This window comes from Silurus meridionalis, chromosome 16 (assembly GCF_014805685.1).
Source record: "Silurus meridionalis isolate SWU-2019-XX chromosome 16, ASM1480568v1, whole genome shotgun sequence".
Lineage (NCBI taxonomy): Eukaryota > Metazoa > Chordata > Actinopteri > Siluriformes > Siluridae > Silurus > Silurus meridionalis.
The window spans coordinates 10,667,569-10,687,265 of record NC_060899.1 but is presented as its reverse complement, the minus strand read 5'-3'; the positions used below and the strand labels follow the sequence as shown (position 1 = coordinate 10,687,265).

Sequence of the window (19,697 nt, the reverse complement as noted above, 5' to 3'; positions counted from 1 at the left end):
CCTATTTCAAGTAGAGGGAAATGTATATGCTACCACATACAAATACATCTTATACAATTGTTTGCCTCAGACATTGTGGTAACAGTTTGGGGAAGAACCACATATGACTGGAAAATTCAGGAGTCCCAGTACTTTTATCCATATAGTGCACTTATAAAACCATAGCAAAAGCCCCACTGAATTGGACACTGCCACTATTTGTGTGAGTTCAACACTTTTGTGTTTTGTGCACACATAAATCTGCTTGTAATAGCTTTTCTTTTTTTTGTTGTTTTTTTTTTATCCAGACAATGTGTTACTTGGTCTGCTACGTTTAGTCTGAGGCATACGGCTAGAAACTGCTTTCCCTTGCTTTACCCTGCCCTGTACCTTCAGAGCACGTGTGAGGGTTTCATACAGTGGTGCAGAGCAGTGCCTGTGTTGATACGAGATGGTGTCTGTGGGCCGCAGTGCCGAGTGAAGAGCCAGCAAAGCTGCTGCCATCGGCACGGAACGCAGCCAGCTCGGTCTCAATTGGCAAGGCATTGAAAATGTTAAAAACGTTCAATAAGCAGCCAGCTCCTCACACTCGGATGAGCGATTGGGCACAAATTCGGCTGGCATACCGTGTGTAGGAGTCAGCTGTGACCCCAAGCTATCCTTCACACCTGCTCTCTCTGCTTTCTTCAGATTTTTTTATTTATTATAACACATGCAGGGATAGCAGATTATTTTTTATTACATTTCAGGACTGTCTTTCTCAGAAATTCCCATAAGCTGACATTTTGGTTTCAGGAAAACAGATCAGGATGAGAAATATTAGTCCCCCCTTCACCACACACACACTACAAACTCGATGTGCCTAGCCCACGAGCTATTAATACTGCACATGATCGATGTTCCTGGGTGATGCTTAATAATCTATACTGCCTAATGCATCTAAAGGAGACAGAAGGAAATATGAGGTTTAGATGACATTTACCTGAGGGCTCAAACTGATTGGGCCATGCTCCCTGGGGGAAGTTGAGGATTGTGGGTAAACAGAGCTGTCATTTACCCTGAGAACTTGTGGGATTACTCACATGCCGGCTGCCTCATACAGGTGTCCGTCATGACCATCTAACTTTGATTAGAAGCTAAAGTGCGACAGAGTGCGACTAATTAGCGAGCCCGCGCTCATCCGAGACGCTTTCTTTTACTGAAATGAGCTGTCGACTAAGCCAGATTTATCGTTAGAGTTGCGGCACAAACACCTGGAAGAAAACTGACCTTTTGTATCTGACACCAAATGAGACGTTCTTTTTTCTAACCTATTCCTCTAAATCTATCTCTCCATATATTTATTTTCACCAGCGTTCATCTACATAGGTTCCACTTCCAACTTCACACCTCTAATGACAGCTTCCATTCTCTTGTGCTGAGTGTGCACAGGAAAAATGGCAACAAATATCACCTGTAATAGGTGTAAGTGTTGTTGAGAGCATGGCTCCGGCCCCGAGGCTGACCTGAGGTCAGTTTAAGCTCATTAGAGCTGCAGTGTGTGTGGAATCGATGGGCGTGAGAGCGCAGAGCCTCGTTGAATGAAGCTCTCGTTAGAAGGCAGCGGAGCACGCGTCTGAGAGGCTCTATTAATAGAACATCCATAAGAGAGCTTAGCCAAAGCCACACCCCCTGGGAGAAGAGGGAGGAGAGAGGAAATGGGGGAAAATAGAGAACTAAGGAATGGAGTGATATCAGGATTATTTGTGATTTAATTGGTGCATGTGAGTAAACTGGAGATAAGGAAGGGAAAAAGGAGTTTCTTAACGGTCTACCTTGATCAGTAGGTATTACAGGGACATCTTTGGCAGCAGGAGAGATGCACAGGATCTGATTGCCATTCACCGTCCCTTCGACTTCAGTCAGGTTCCCGAAGGCACACGTGATTCCAGCAGAGAGATCGGGAACGTCAGTCACCTTCACCAGCAGCTGAACACAGAGAAAGACAGGCAGAGGAAAAGCATCTGAGTGTAGCTGCTATTAGCACTGCAGTATTTTCAATCAAGCTTCATCAGGTACACAGCAGATGGTCTGAGCATAAGGCAATGGCACAAACTGTCAGCCAACTCTTAGCCTCAGATGCAGGTGAGCAGGCACTATGAAACGTGCCAAAAAAGACTGTTTCCTTTATTCCCTTTTTTTTTTTTTTTTTTTGAAACGGATGAAAATGGACATCTGACAAATTCAATCAGCTTCTTGAACTTCTCTTTCACTTCACAAAAAACATTCACACACAGCCCTTTGAAGTCATTCTCTGGGGAGCAGTCACAGATGCTGGAGAACTCTATAAATAAACATTTCCAGTTCTCTGGTCTAGGTGTGTGTATGTGTGTGTGTGTGTGTGTGTGTGTGTTGGGCTCAAACACTGCTTGGGCAGTAATGACCGGGTTGACATTTGTAAGGATCGCCCTACCCGCTTTCTATTTTACCTCCCTGTTAGAAGTTTTCCATTGTTCGGCTTGTCTACAGCCTTACGCAGAGGACCCGGGTCAGATTCTCGGAACGGTAATGTCTTACCAACAAGGCCTGATTAACCATCCTACCTGTCGCACACACATCCCGTGTCCTTTTCATGTGGACTTCCTGTGCAAAAGAATGTCCATAAAGCAGCTAATTACCTCAGAAGCTCAAGGCACGGTCATGTCTGCTAAACTAATGCTCTAGCAACAAGACCAGAGAGCTGCTAATTACTGATTTAGTAGTGTGTGTGTGTGTGCACGCTAGAGTTTTCACACGATGTGAATGCAGCAATTATTCTTGGGGTCACCAATCGTGTATTTGAAATACCACATATTCTTTTTTTTATTTCTATGTTTGTTTGTTTGTCTGGTTTTTTTTTTTATTTAGTTATTCATTTATTCTTTGTGGAATCAGGAGCACTTTGCATGAAATTTCTGTCTATTCCGATTGATCACTAACCCTACAGCATATTGTGGTCCACATGAAAAGACACAAGCTATATCTCACTGAGCGAACACTCGCCTGAATCATAATCATTTAGTCTGTTGGAAGATCTATAATATTAATATGGTTGGTAGAGTACTATAGAGCTTCTATGTGTGTCTGTAGAGTTGCTTGCTTGCAGCGGTTTCTTGCACGCATACATTTTTTCTCCCTAGTCCTGGCTTAGCTGTTCCTTTCTGATGCACATGTATGCTCAGTGCTGGCTAATCACTACCAGCATTTTTAATAAAGGTAATTTGATTGTTTTCGCTGCTTTTTTTCCGTATTCCCATTACCCCTGGAGCGGACGGGCTTTGTTGTCATGGTGATGCTTTTCCTGCTACTGGAGCAGCAGTGACCCTGTTGTCATTTTATGAAGTGCAGTAGAGCCAAAACAGCTCATTTACAGGCATACGTATCTTTAGCACACACCGTTTAGGTGCGCCGCACTTAAAAAAAAATCATCTTTTTTCTTCAAATACCATTTTGATATTCAAAGCATTCAAATTTAACAACCACCTACATAAACAAGACAAAGAAAGAAGACCAGAGAGACAGAGAAAATGTTCACTTTAGAAAAAAAAAAAGGTGCAAAAAGGCAGAAAGAACAGACATTGACTCGGTACTCTCTGTGGCGGAATACGCACCAAACTCATCTCGAACAAACCCCCAACATCAGCCTACACACATGCACTTTTTGGCATCTCACCCACACGTGCACCTTTCACCTACACACTGCTCGCTCGCTCAGTTTCCCATCCTCCCACACTATGCATTACTGCTCCACCGAAAAAAGCGAGAAAACAGTCCATAAACACGGACCGCATTTGAATTTGGTGTGTGCAGTCACTAGAGAGAGCGCAACACACGCCACATCTGTTTTTGTGTGTTTTCGTTTGCCTTTATTGTTTTATTCAATTTTATTTAGAATTTCGGAAGGAATAATTTTTCATACAAAATTTGATATTCTCCATGGACACTATAGATGAAGTATTTGGATGCCTGACTTTTCCAGCCACATGTTGTTCTTTACCAAACTATTACCATAAAGTATTCACACAATTGTATAGGATGTCTTTGGATGCGCTAAAATAAAATATTCCTATTATTTGAACTAGGAGACTTAAAACTGTTCCAGCATAACAATGCCCCTGTGTACAAAGCCAGCTTCATAAATATATGCTTTTCATGCTTTGGAGTGGAAGATCTCAAGTGGTCTGCTTTAAAACTCTGACCTTAAACCTACTGAAGCCCTTTGGTCTGAATTTGAACGCTGACTGCACTCCAGACCTCCTCACCTAAGCTACATCAGTAACTGACCTTACTGATGCCCTTGTGGCTGAATAAAACCTCACATATTTCCAAGTGAACATCTTCCAAGAAGAATGGAGGCTATTATAAGTGTAAAAGTGGTCTAAATGTGGATGTTCAAAAAGCACATACCTATCTTATGGTCAGGTGTCCACAAACTTTTGTCTACATAGTGTAAGTAGTATGATCAAAATTCAAGTCAATAATCAATAATAATATAATTTAAAATCATACCAGCATAAAGCATACTACAGAGCTAATGTTAATGTATAGTCTGGTAAGGGAGTGTGGTAAAGATCTCTCACCGGTACACTGGGCTCAGAAACCGCAATGCTGTCAGGATACACAGTGGCCTTTATGCACTGGTTCAGCGTGGCTGCAAATCGGTATGGCTCGTTGGCTCGTTCACACCGATCCCTCTGGGAACACCTGTGGAAGAAAGAACAGCAGAAATATATCTCATGTTTCCAATTCCATTCAGGTGTATTTGTACAGCACTTTGAACAATGGACATTGTCTCAAAGCAGATTTACAGAGATAAAGAAGTTATAAAATTGTATAAAAGAATGTACAAGTTTAGTGTTTCTTATAACTGCAGGTTTATCTCTAATAATCAAGCCAGTGATGACAATGGCAAAAAAATAACTCATGGCATGAAGAAGAAACCTTGAGAGGAAAAAGACTCAAAAGGGAACCCATCCTCATCTGGGTAGCACCGAATGTCCATTTTTCTTTTTATAGGGGTTGGTTTTATTTTAGTCATTGATTTTTTTTTTTTGTATCAATGTTCTTTTAAATAACATTTGTAGTCTTTTTTTCCATAATCTGCAAGAAAAAATATGCAAGTCAATTTAATTGATTGGCTGGGAAGTTATTGACAAAGTGCTGATCCACATTTTGGGTGCATTCCAAAGAAAATAAAAATCCCTTCTATAGGGATAATAGGAAATTGAGAATATTTCTTAATTCCTTGACAGCCAACGCAATGCAATAGAGAAAAGGCAAAAAATTGTATAAAAACAATCATTCATTTTAGAGTTCGTTGTTAGAAAGAAAGAAAGCTGCTGTCCTTGGTCCTGAACGCAGCCCGGTCTGCACATCTAGCAGATTTTCGACAACTGGTCCCCCTCGAATTCACCCCAAATTACCGAGATGAACGACTGTGCAGTGTAAGCACTTTTTTCCTCACAAGGTGCAAAAGGCAAAAAGCTCAAGTGGGCTCTAACAAAAATTCTGAATTTATATTTGCAGCAAATGTGTAAAAATTCCCGGAAATTCTAGATTCTAGGCAGACTAGCAGCCTTTGTTCAGATGATACTCCTGACAACAAAACGCTCAGTTGAAAGCTTTCTGCAGCAGAACAACACATTAAGGTAGTTTGAGTTGCTGCCGTTCAGGAGGCTCTTGTGTGTGTGTGTGTGTGTGTGTGTGTGTGTGTGTGTGTGTGTGTGTGTGTATGTTTGTGTGTGTATGTCACCTAGAATAAAATCTACAATATGGGTTGCTTTCAGAGTGTAATATTACAGTAAGTCATACTTATTTCAGATGTATGTAAATTTTGTGTCTGTGCTTTATCAAATCTCTATTTGTTTTTGCTTATTCGCTTTCTCTCTCTCTCTCTCTCTCTCTCTCTCTCTCTCTCTCTCTCTCTCTTTCTTTCTCTCTTTCAGGCCTTCCTGACATGGCGACAATTTGCCGCATCTCTTTTACATTCCTAATGCTCGAGGGAAAATGACACTTAATGCGCCTTCAGATGTCTGGGATGGCTTGTGAATTCTTTACTGTCTGAATATGTGCATGCATGTGGGAGAGTGTGTGTGAGCATGTGTGTGTGTGTGTGTGTGTGTGTGTGTGTGTGTGTGTGTGTGTGTGTGTGTGTGTGTGTGTGTGTATGCATGTGTGTGCACAGCAAATAAGCTGCCAAAGCTCAGCATTGATTTTTATTTTGGGGTTGGAGAGGGTATGGGGATGCTGCGGTTGCCATGGTGCTGATAGACGGCCATTGTGTGTGTGTGTGTGTGTGTGTGTGCGCATGTGTGTTAGATCCTTCTCTTCTTGCTCTCATTAATTGAAGTGTGTGCCTACCCCACCTGTCTGCCTCAGTCTGTCTGTCTGTCCCTGGCTTTGTCTTTTTTTATGACAGCTCATGGCCATCTCTAGGGCTGCATGGAATGCTTACAGGGTCGACATCATTAACACACTCTACACACACACATGCTTCTGCTGTGTGTGTGTGTGTGTGTGTGTGAGTGTGTGTGTGTGTGTGTGTGTGTGTGTGTGTGTGTGTGTGTGTGTGTGTGTGTGTGTGTGTGTGTGTGTGTGTTCAAGTGACAAGAGAAGGTGATGGCGATGGCGGGCTAACCTTTGGGCTCTAGTCTGCTTCCTGCTTTTAGCCCTGTGTTTCAGACAGGCAATTACACTGTCCTCTCTCTCTCTCTCTCTCTCTCTCTCTCTCTTTCTCTCTTTATGTATCTCTTCCTCTCTCTATTTCTCTTTCTCTCTCTTTTTCTCTCTCACAAAAAACACCACCATGACAACAGCAGATGGATGACAGAAAGATTTCTTTTCTTTTCTCCTGTCTTCTCTCCAAATGTGTATGTGTGTGTGTGTGTGTGTGTGTGTGTGTGTGTGTGTGTGTGTGTGTGTGTGTTTGTGTGTGTGTGTTTATGTTTATGTTCACAAGGTTTATTCAAATTCACACGATAAGGTCCAACTGCAAATATGAAAAAATTCCTGAGTTTGAATGAGAAAAAGGTAAATAAAAGAAAATAAGAGTAGAGAAAGTAGTGAAGGAGGCACGAGCACAGAGAAGGGAAAGCTGACACAAGAGAAAAAAGAATGAGAGAATGAGATGAGGAAAGGAGATAAGAATAGATGAGAGGAGGGGAGATGAGAAAAATAACAACTTGATAGAAGTAGGTGAGAGAAGAGGAGATGAGACAAAATAGGAGTTGAAATGACAGAGAAGGTGATGAGTGGAGGGGTGGAGAAGAGCAACGAGACAGAATCAGCAAACATAATGGCAAAGGAATTAAGAAAAATGCAAAAAGGTCAGCATTAGAGAGCATACAAAATTAAGAGAAAGGATGAATTCTGTCAGAATTCTGTGAATTATTTTTGTACTACTGTCATACTGCTGCTATCTGTCTTGCAAATGCCTTTATACTTAGTACTTCAGTATGGATGTATATTAGCTGTTACCTCATACAAAATCTGTTCTTTATTGTATAACAGCTGATGTTGAACTGACTGCTAATACAAACTGTCTAGATTGGATTGACAATGAAAACACTTGGATTCCTCTGTATGTTTGCACATATGGTGGCACTGAAAAATAAAAAACCTTGAACCTTGAACCCTAAACCTTGAAGAGAGGAGAGGAGATTACTGTACAGTACTAGACACTTTTTGCAAATAATCTCCTCATTTCCCGAATCAGCCAAAACAATACAGCACTGAGCAAACAACTGTAGCCTGCCTCCTCTATCTCACAATCTACTCTATCTCTCTATCTCTTTATCCTTTCATCTCTAAATCTCCTCCATTTCTTATCTCCTCCATTTCCCCATCTTTCTATATTTTTATTCCCATTTTTATCTGCATCTCTAAATCTGATCAATATTTCCATATCTCCATCTCCTAAATGTCTCTATCTCCCATCTCCTTCATCTCTCCATCTTTCCCAGATCTCCACCTCTTCTTTCTCTCCATCTTTCCCAGCTCTCCAACTCTCAATCTCCTCTAAGTCACACTTCACATCTCTTTATCTCCACATCTCCTCCATCTCCCCTAGCTTTTCATCTCCTCCATCTCTCTATCCCTCCTTCAGTCATTTCAGTGGTGTCTCAGTGTGAGTGCACACTCCTCTGAATCTTACACACGCTGAAATCAATATGCAGCTGGGAGATCGTTTGGTGTGCTGATAGATGCAGTCTCAGCGTTGTGGTCCATGCTAACGTTTGAGTGGTGTTCAATATACACAGTGCAAGCTGGAGCTTGTAATGACCTCAGAGTGCTGGTTATTATTCTCACTGTGATTAGTTCTGGTTTGATATGGATTCAGTTCAGGCAGCATTAGGGAGCTGGTGACGTTAGCCCACACTGATTGTTTATATTATTGATGTGAGTTTAGTTTCTATAGTATTTCTTTGCTGTCAGAATAGAGGTAATGTATAAGTTACATCTCAAGTCAAAATGCAAATGAATACCAGGATAAATCATGTCAGATAATTTCTCAGTCTTTTTAATGAAATGTAAATTAAGTAGAATCTACAATATTTTACGGCAAAGTATTAAGAAGCAACCTGGCTGTGGAAGTATACCCAACCTATCGACATGATATTCTGTTAAAAAACTTTTATATATTAACATACACTACATTGCCAAAGGTTTTTCGTATACCTGGTCATAAGTATGGGATGTGCTTTTTGTTCATCTCAAAAGTGTTCAGTAGGTTTGAGATCAGAGCTCTATTGCAGGCCACTCAAGATCTTCCTCTCCACACCATGTAAACCATATATAGTAATTGAGCTCACTTTGTGCACAGGGGCATTGCCATGCTGGAACAGGTTTGGGTTTCGAAGTTCAAGTGAATGTAAAATGTTATTATACCACATCCAAAGACGTCCTATACAATTGTGTGCCTCTCGCTTTGTGGTAACTCTGGGGCCTGCTAGCTGGCATTCAATAACATCTGCATTTTCACGTTAATTTGTTTCGCTGATCAGAAAGCGCACTAGACAAAGCTTGCAAACCGCATTTGTAGCAAACTGCACAAGCTCAAACATATTCATTAGGCTTTAATAGCTTGTTTTTTTCATTCCATTATGGCTGAAAAAGGAAAAGAAATTGATTTGGTCGAAGACATACTTACAAGGCTATTTTTGAAATTGACATTTCAAGAAAAGTTGGACTTTGTGAGGAAAAGTCAGCCAAAACAGTTCAAAACTGTGTTAAACTTTATATTGTTATATTGCATTTCTGTATAATATTGATGACATTAAGGGGTGGATTGATTCAGGTGGGACACCACTGAAGGCCTAGATGTGAAATTCACCGCTCACCATAGATGCTCCAGATTTCTTACAAAAATGCCCCAGATCAATTTAAGTGGGACATCCCACAGGTTTTTCCAAATGATTCAATCTGGGCTCTGACTTGGACATTCCACAATGTTGCTCTTCTTTTTAATTTTTGTCTTCTTCTTCTTCTTTTTCTTCCTCTGAAGCCAATCTTTTGTTTGTTATTATGCTGAACTTGGAAACTGAACTGATTGAGCAGAGTTTAGAGATGAGCAGTTCAAAGAGATGGACAGACTAAACGATTAGAATGCTGCTGCATCAATCTCTTTAGGTGGAAATAAACAAAGGACTTAATCCCATTATCAGCAAGTAGATAGTGAACATATCAGTAAACATTTCAATGAAGAAAGCATAAAAATGCATAGCATATAACAATTTATTACATGTCAATTATGGAAAATAATAATTTTGGATTAATTTATTCAAATTAATTTTCATATAAAGTATTTGGGGGGAGCTTGGGTTAAGAGGTGATGATGAACCTCTGACCCCCTCACCTCATTTGTCAGGGTTGAGCACCAGAACCAGCACTACAATTCCAATGAGCCACTGATTCTTTTCAACTAATTGTTTTTGTACCTGTGTCACATTTTCTGTGAATGGGTGCTCATAGTATCGCTTTTCATCTTCCACAGGTTGTTGTAGTCTGTCATTCAGGACATGATAATCTTGATCATAATATTTTTTTTGCATTTCTATTCTATTATAAAAGGAAATCTGCACTTGCATCCATTGTCACCTCAGTTCCATGACATCATGAATATTAACCAAAACTGCCATCCATCTATTCAGTTTAATTAAAGGGCTAGATTTACAGAGTGGTTTGATTAATTATATGATATCCTCAGTTCTGATATTCAAAATTGTCATATTTAAAAGTTACTAGATTGTACTGGAAGTGCTTACTGTGGCATCAAAACCACCACTGACACGCTATTGATCAATCATTTGAGGACAGGTGGCTGCAAATGTAGATAAATGTATGTATTCGTATTGCGAAGGTTCCGCAAAAGCACAATGAAACTAAACATCAGACAAATGAAAAAAAAAATAAGGAGCATAACATGAACCTTGAAAAGGAAAAACAGAAGACAGTGAATGGTGTGGTGTTCATGTGATGTGACATATGATGGTGAGGTGACTGATGAAAAGTGCAGTCTGTGTACATAATCCTTTTTAAATACCTCGTGATTTTAGAATGAAAAAAAAAACATTTTCACAACTGTTAAAATTTGTTTACATGGTTTGTTTTTATATATAAAATGATGAACTGTTCTCTGGATTTCTGCCATGGCTGAGAAAATAGTGATGTTGCTGCATTTGGCTTCATAGAGAAACTCAAGGCAACTGCATGAGAGTAGATCATAAAAGGAACTCTGATGACCTCTGACCACGTTGGAGCTCAGCCAATCAGATCACTGGGATTAGTGTTCTTTGTTGGCGAGAATAATCCTGCCAAATCCAAAAGCAAAGGTTTCCACATTGTCAGTCTTTATCTTGCTCTCTTTTTTCTCTCTTTCTTTCTCTTTTGAGTTGTTTTGCTATTCATTTTATATCTTAAATGCTGTGAGGTAATTGTGAGTATCTGTGCTTAGCTTTTTTGCAGAATATCATGATGACTCCTGAATATGTGAAAACGTACGGTTGTTACAGTGGGGGTTGTTAGCAGTGTTGCCTGACAGTGGGAAATGTAAACATGTTAAACAGGAACAACGCAAATGCTTAGATCATTTGAGATGTGGTTGTAATTCAGAACTTATTTACACCTGAGCTTCTTGGAAGTAGTCCATATAGAAATGTTATTCTCAGTAGGGACAATTAAGAAGAATAAAAAGAAGAGTGAGAGCGCTTCAGGAAGATGCTTATATTAATAAGGATAGGAACGAAGAAGTGAGGGGAAAAAAGAGAAGAGAAGAGAGAAGAGAAGAGAAGAAGAGAAGAGAAGAGAAGAAGAGAAGAGAAGAGAAGAGAAGAGAAGAGAAGAGAAGAAACAAAAACAAGCAAAAAGCAAGGTAGGATGAAAAGGAAAAGTGTGGATGAATAAGGAAGAATAGTGGAGTAAAGGAAAGGGACACTGTAAAAAAGAGTAATGAGGAAATCAGAGGAGAGAAAAAAATAGCAAAGAAAAAATGAAAAATGGAACAAATAAGATAAAAAAGGGGAGATGGAATGGTGAGAAGAGAAGAAAGAGAAGAGAAGAGAAGAAGAAGAGAAGAGAAGAGAGAGAAGAGAAGAGAAGAGAAGAGAAGAGAAGAGAAGAAGAGAGAACAGGGATGTAAAATGCAGCAGTTCAACCTGAATGAAAAATTGTGTCTTTTCTGAAATTGAGTTCAAACAAATGAAGCAAATAGTGATTGAACTCAAAAAGAAGAAAGTGAAATATAAAGACGGTTATATTACTGCAAAAGAGCAGATGCAGTAGAAAAAAATAATAAATAATAATACAAAATAAAAATGAGAAAGAAAAGAAAAAGGGAAATAAAAAAATAGCTGATGTTGAAGGAAAGATGCAGCAACATGAATAAGTTATAAAAGAAAGATTTGGGAGAGAGCTTGCTTTGAGACCGAGGTTTTTGTTTTTTAGATGTGTATACGCTCTAGCTGTAGGAGAGAAGAGGAGGCTCTTTTGAAGTTTTTTTGTATGTTGAGGTGTTGATTTCTGGTGTTAGGTGTTGGTACTGTTCTCAGCAATGGACAGGAATCTTCTAGAAACAGGCAGCATTTGGAGTGTGAGACTGAAGACAATTAGCTTGAAACATTTTCTCAAAGGTCAGTGACCAGTACATTCTAGATTGCATGTGTGGTTGTGTTTATAGGTTACATAAGTAGAATGTATTCAAGAGTCAATGCATAACCTGTTGGGGTTCCAGATCATTACATAGGTCCATGAACTATACTTAGATTTCATGTAAAAAAGCACATGGTCAAGTGTTGCATTTGAACACAATGCTTTTAGATGATCTTTTCTGTGGCTTTTGAAACTTCAGAAGCCGCTTCTCTGCTAGTTGTCGAGGTTGAAGGTGGCAAAAGTGCCAATACTTTTGTCAAGAGTACACAACAATATCATATAAAGAAGTGAAAAGCCAAAATTGGTCAGGAAGTCAGGAAATCGAGGCTATATGATTCTATCAAAGTGGAAAAAAAAAAAAGAAATGCAGGGTTTGTTCGCGTTTTGAAAGTGTGACAAAAATGGATGCTCCTTCCAAGTTTTTCTTTGATCTCCGGCAATGAAAAGGGTTGTACAGATTCGGGTTCTCTTGTCGGAGTGTACTGAAATTTGTAAGCAGACAGTCAGCTTTCAGTGGTGAAAGAAGTAAATTACCCAAGCAGTCAGTGGACATGCTTGACAGCGACCTGTCCATAGAGGCATGGAGAATGGATGGACATCTATCATCTTGCTGTTAAGTTGCTGGTGGTCAGTGTTAAAGCAGGACTTGTGTGATATGCTTCCAGATCGCCTAAAGGAAGAAATGATTTCTTAAAGTAAGCTGACCCAGAACCTGGTGACTTTGTTCTGTCAAGAAAAGGCAATGAAGAAAGTCTTTGTCTAAATCCAATCCAATTTTTGGCAACAATTTACATAATTTGGCTAAATAGACAATGTCAGGTTTAATAATGACTCAGGTTTGAGGTTTTGTTGTAATGTTGACAATAATATTGAAACTGTACGAAAAGTAAATAGAGGTTTATGTGTGCCTTTTGAAATTTAGAGGTGTGATACGCTCTGTCAGGAATGGATTACAATCCAGCTACTAAACCAATGGAAGAGGGAGAAGAAGTTAAAGTACAGTGGAACCCGGTTATCTCGACCTCGGTTAACTCGACAACCCTATTAAGTCGACGTTTTTGAAGTGGAACCGCCAAATTCTCGCTTTGTCTAAGCATTTTTTACCGGTTATGTCGACTTTTTTATGTCGCCGAACCCTGATATCTCGAGCTCAAGGGGGAAAAATTTGCCATTTAACGTCAGTTATTTCGATCGGCACTGTGCAGCCGCAGAAGAACTCGCGGAAGTGGCAGAAAAATCAAGCCTTACAGATGCTACAGGTGTTGTATTGTATACTGGTGAATCGCTGCTGTTAGTTAGTGCACATATGCCTTTTGTTGTTAAATGTTATGCGATGAACGGGAGGTGAAAGTAGAAGCGCGGCGCTGAACAGTACACAGGAGAACGTGGGATGAGCAGCAAAAGCATAGAATGAACACCGGCAGGATCGGGGGAATCCGCGATGCGCTTTGGGAAGAAAAGCGCAGCCGTTGAGAGAGTGCCGGTGGGAAGACACGGCACGCATGAGCGATAACAACGACCGCCGTGAACCAACATATACCAACAATAATGGACAGTGAGAGTGTGGAAGTTTAAATAGGAGCTGGTGATGATGCTAAACGAGCACCATATGTGCGCGATTGAAGCCGGGAGCTTCAGAGAAGGCGGCCGAGAAAGGATTCCTGACAGTTAACAAACATGTACTGTATGTATTTTTACAGCATGCCTTCATCAAACAAATCGCGGCAACGCTGTTGTGTAAAAAAACCCTTCAAAAACACGTGCATGCACATTCTCATTTATTAACGCACATCATGTACATAAAGAAATTTCAAGCACGTTAATATATTGCCGCCATATTGATTTTCGTTTATCTCGATCATCAGTTATCTTGATGCTTTTTGGCAACCCCGTAGGACATCGACATAACCGGGTTCCACTGTAGTAGATGACATTATTTGTCACATTATTGCACAGTGAAATTCTTTTCTTCGCATAGCCCCGCTTGTTCGAAAATTGGGGTCAGACCACTGTCCTATAAACGCCCAACTGTAACTTGCCTTTCCCAGACAGCGCTCAGGTGGGGAAGCGAGGGAGGCTTTAAATATCTAGTAGAGTATCTTGGGGATCGTTCCTCTGGAATTATAACACTGTAGCAGCTCACAGACTCAACAGGAACTGTCTTTGTTCATCTGGAAAATGTGACAACACAGACAGAGATAAGCACTATATGTGTTGTTACTCAGCTTCTCTAGAGGAACATCAGAAGCGGGCAGACAAGGACTTCTGTTTTTGGGTGGTCGGCTCTAAAATAGACGACCACATTCTATAGGAAATTACTTCATAGATTCATGACTTCATAGAATGTTGAATGTGGAGGTTTCAATTTCATTTTTCAGCTAATCTGTTTCTGGGTGAAAGTTTGAAGATGAAAGCTGGCACACCTTGGGACAATAGTATTGAGTTGAGAGGGAAGCAAACTTACCAGCGTAAACTAGAAAAAGTTTTTGGATGTGCTGAATTTTCATGGTAAATTATTGCATTTTCTTTTCTTTGGAGTGAGAGTTGAGAGGGGCCCTAGTGCCAGCTGATTTATTCCATTTAGTGACATGCAAAAAGGTACTGTGTGGATCATATATCTTTCTTTCTACAGTCTATGGACAAAGGTTTAAAGACAACTAACCATAAGATAAGAATGTACTTTTTAAACATCCCATTTCACATTTAGTCTACATTTGCTGCTATAATAACCTCCACTCTTCAGGGAAGATGTTTCACTACATATTGAAGTGTGGACCAATGTGTTCAATCAGGCAGAGAGTGTTAGTAAAGTCAGGTATTGATGTAGGGTGATGAGGCCTGGCGTGCAGTCAGCATTCTAATTCATCGCAAAGATGTTCACTAGATTTCAGATCAGGGTTCTATAGCAGGCCACTCAAGATCCTCCACTCTAACCCATGTAAACCATATCTTAATGGTGCTTTGTTCACTGGGCATTGCCATGCTGGAACAGGTTTGGGTCTCCTAGTTCAGGTGTAGTGAAAATTTCACACTACCACATCCAAAGACATTCTGTCTTCAACTTTGTGGTAACAGTTTGTGGGAGAACCACATCTGGCTGAAGAAGTCAGGTGTCCCAATACTTTGGTCCATATATTCTATCTATCTGTCTGCCTGTCTGTCGTATTATACATGCATAACATTAGTGTCTGGATAATAGATGATTACAAATAAATTAATTCCAAAATGCAATACTCTCTCTTGTTCTCTCTCTCTTTCTTTCTCTCTCTCTTATACACACTATTTTTATTTTCTCCATTTGTCTTTTTTCCCTTCTTTATCCTTAAGCCACCCTTCTGCAGCTTGTGAATGGCCTGAACGAGGACAACAAGAGGGAAAATCTTTCTAGCTTCAGCTTTGGGAATGAGCGTGTGCATAATGAGGACCACGATTGAAGCTTGCTCTTATCTACACCCATGAGACTGGAGTGTGCTTGAGACAAAAGCGTGTTTGCAACCGCAATCTAAACGCTGGATGCTTTTGTGTGGCCCGGGTGTGCCAAAATCAGACTCGTTTCTCTGGCCGTCACCCTCTCCTCTGCTCGCTCTTTCTTCTTCTTCTCCTTTCACTCATCTAGCAGCAGCTGCTGGTAATTACAGGGGCCGTCAGTGGATCGTGCCATTCTGTGGCACGGTTTTGGGAAACGGGGGTTAGCAGGGGGGGCGACAGATAGAAGCTCTAGTCTTGACCACTTTCTTCACTGTACCCCTCATGCTGCATCATGCTAATGTGCTGCCATGTAGCTAATTACGAGGCGAAAGCACAGCTATTGAGGAGAGGTGAATATGTAATAAACAGTGGAGAAAGCGAGAGAGAGAGAGAGAGAGAGAGAGAGAGAGAGAGAGTGTGAGAGAGAGAGAGAGAGAGACCCATTCACAGCTTCAAAAGGTGTGAGAGATTATGCATGGAGAGCCATCCTTCGTTTAGTCCCTCTCTTTCTCTCCTCCCTGTCATCTCCTGAGGGAGAGACACTTAAGGGTTCTGCAGGAGTGAGAAATAAGCAGCCATGAGAGACGACGGTGAGATGAGAGCGAAAGAAATGAAGAGAGAAATGAGAAAGACAGCTAAAAAGAGAGGAGGCTAATTTCATCAAGACAGCATCAGTTGTGGAGAATGTGCCCGATTTTGCCGCATCTGGGGCTGAGGGTATGGTGGAAAAGAGAGAGAGAGAGAGAGAGAGAGAGAGAGAGAGAGAGAGAGAGAGAGAGAGAGAGAAGGGGGGGGAATAGTCTGAGTGATGAGTAGAGACAAATAATTGGAAGGAGAATAAATAAAAGAAAAAAGCATAGGACAGTGATAGAGAATAGTCTGGAAACATTGTGCTGCCATGCACATAAAAGCGTAATGTTTAAAAAAGTGCTGATGTGTTGTTTTTTTTTCCTGATATACCAAATATAAGAAGATTTTTGCTTTTTAATGCAAAATGAAAGACAACAAATTTGGCTGATCAGCAACTTTTGGAATAATATTGTGTCACTGCAACTATAACAAAGTTTGTCAATTGATTCCATATAGCATCTTGTAATACAATCACAACAGTACACAAGAAATTCTGTACATGTGTGTGTACATAACATTATGACATTATAACATTATCCTGGGTGAAGTAAATAAACTGATTGTCTTTTCATCATGGCACCTGTTAATGGGATATATTAGGCAACAAGTAAAAATTCTGTATTCAAAGTTGATGTGTTTTAAGCATAAAAATTGGCAAGCCTAAGGATTTGAGCAAGTCTGACAAGTCTAGACGATGCACTGTGCTCACTTAACTCACTTAAATCCTTATGCCTGCCCATTTTTTCCTTTAACCTTAAAGACAAAATATTCACAGTTTCTGAAAAGTTTTTAAACATGTGGAGACTAACTAACAGCACCTGTTCTGGAATGCTGAAGAGAAACACTAAAGAACCTTGCACTCGGCCGGTTATTTGTCCCTGTTGTGCTGCAAGGGCGACGCAAATTACTTTAAGTGCACTCTTCACAGTGCTGCCAGCATTAGGAAAATGCTAGTAGCTCTGTTATTAGGATGAAGCTGTGTTCGCTGTGCTGACAGGGAAAGGGAAAGACAAGCACTAGCAAGCAACATGCTGGAGTAAACTGCAAACAAAGAAATGTGATAGTCTGACTCATATTGTAAATTCAGCCCAGAAAAAAAAATATTCAGAAAATAAAATCTAAATTTGTGCATTAAAACATGCTGATGAAGCTGGGTGTAGTAACACACATGATCCACCAGGTGACAGTGACGGACCCTACGCTGAGTGTCAAAGGCTGCGGTAGGAGTGTTTACTTTCTCACGGTGTAAACCTACTCTTACTTTTCTCCCCAATGCCCAGAATAAGAAAAAAAAAAAGAATAATTATTGGAAAAAAATCATAAATTGCAAAACTGTACCACACACATCTGGCAAACAGCAGGAGAGAAATAATAAAATGTGAATATACAGATATCTGGAACAGAGAATCGTGACTAAAAGTAAAACAGCAGATTTGAATGTGTGAGAAGGTTGAAAATTGTGTGAGTGTTAAACAGAACATGAAATTCTAATTATTTGTATCATGCAGCGTTTGTAGCGGCACGTATGCTATCCGAAAGCAAGTGTTCACAAATTCCACTGACAGTTTTGCTAATCATCAGTTCCATGTGTTAGCAAACTCACGTCTGCTTGGAATGTGTGCAAATTCTGAGTGAAACTTTTTAACTGCTTGGTTTACAGTGAGATCATTGAATTGAGCATCAGTATCATCCACTAAAGCAAGTATTGTGTGAAGTATGAAGATGAGGAGACTACAACAGTTAAAATAATGGTTTCAGCAACACAAATTGTAGGTGTATGGTCAACACTGCAGACATGGATCTTTAGAAGTCAGGTAGCATTTGTGCCTGAGTTTTATGGTGTACATCAAACAGCAGAATTTAGTGGAGTAGTGTTAAACATCTGATCTAAAAGTGGTCAGTTCAAATGCCAGCATCAGCAAAGTGCCACTGCTGGGCCCCAGAGCAAGGCTCTTAACCCTCAGATGCTCCGTATGAATAAGATCATTGTAATTTGCTCTGGATAAGGGTTACTATACTATCGAATGCCTTAAATATCTACCAAACGAGAATATAGCCAAAAGGTTATAATCATTTCATATCAACACAGTTTACTTGGTTTGGAAGCCTGTTTTTTTCAGCTTTAGAACCCCGCTCAACATTTTGTTAATTGTAATATAATTTTTTTATCTTTACAGTTCCTAAGTTCCCAAGACAAACACCTTACACTTCCACTTCAAGCTAGAATGAATTACATATTTATGAAACATTACCATCTTGCATAGTACTTAAAATGACATGCTTAGGCCCTTTTAAGGGTTCTATGAAGATTTATGGGTCATTGAGAATATCTTACAATCATGTTAAAGTTATAAGAGTTATAAGAAAAATAATAGTAAGATTTAATTAAAACATTTTACATAACTACCTGCTGGTAACACAGGAAAACAGATTTTTTTGCCTATATTAATAAAAACACACGTAACAGTACCAGCTCTTCATTTATTTTCCACATGTTTCCATAATTTATTATCACAATAACTTGTGATGCATGTTGCATGTGAATTAGACATGTATGTTTAGACTCGTACTATTTGTGAGGAAACAAAATAATATGAATCCTTTCTATGAGATTGAAGTTTAGCTAAGTATCATCCCACAAGAAATGCTGAGCTCGCCTGTTTTATTCAAATAAATTGAATGGATCTTTGCTGTCCTGCGCTGCACTTATAAATAGAAAAGAGAAAAGGAGGAGGTAATGGAGAGTCTGATCTCTGAGCGAATGATCTCACAGAGACTGACATAATGAGCTCTGTGTCATTGTCATGGACTAATCGACGGCACAGTGAGCACCATGTAAAAATAAGAGCACTTACATGTTGTGCAGCACACACCAACCGCAGTGCGGATCTCCGGAGCTCAGACATTCGTGGCATGTCCCATACTGCTCACACGACTCAATGGGCACCTGCGTCACCTGTAAAGATTAGACAGCTGTCAGACCTGCTCACAAACACAAGCATGCACACACACGCATACGCAGGTCCAATCTGTTCCAATCAGATTAGATTTGATTTTATAGATCATACATATGCACACAATCACTGTGAGTTCATCAGAAAAAAAGTCTGATTTGAGCATGAAACGTGAACTTGCATTGACTTCTCGCTGAGCTGAAAGCAAGCTTTTCATTACTGGTCAGAGCCGACAGCGGGGTGTTCAAAGGAAGTTAATTGGATCTAGTGGAAAGTAGATAAGGGTCAGATAGAAGGAATATTGATTTCTATCATCTCAGGAGGGCCGAGACAGCAGGAAAACATCACAGCATGCTTTTTATTCATAACACATAACACCGGTGGCTAAACAAAAAAAAACGCACTGTAGTACAGGAGTGTATATGTGTGTGTGTGTGTGTGTGTGTGTGTGTGTGTGTGTGTGTGTGTGTGTAAAGTTGGAGAGTAAAGATATGAATGTCCTTC

The 19,697-nt window shown here is 40.0% G+C and overlaps 1 protein-coding gene across 1 annotated transcript in view; it reads right to left on the bottom strand.

Moving 5' to 3' along the window:
- Positions 1 to 19,697, bottom strand: part of plxna2 (plexin A2) — a 205,948-nt gene that overhangs the window by 68,496 nt on the left and 117,755 nt on the right. The window contains exons 5-7 of the mRNA XM_046869113.1: positions 19,095 to 19,195; positions 4,578 to 4,701; positions 1,794 to 1,947 (exon numbers count right to left, since the gene is read on the bottom strand). Coding sequence (XP_046725069.1) covers positions 1,794 to 1,947; positions 4,578 to 4,701; positions 19,095 to 19,195 — 379 coding nt within the window. The remainder of the gene's footprint in view (positions 1 to 1,793; positions 1,948 to 4,577; positions 4,702 to 19,094; positions 19,196 to 19,697) is intronic.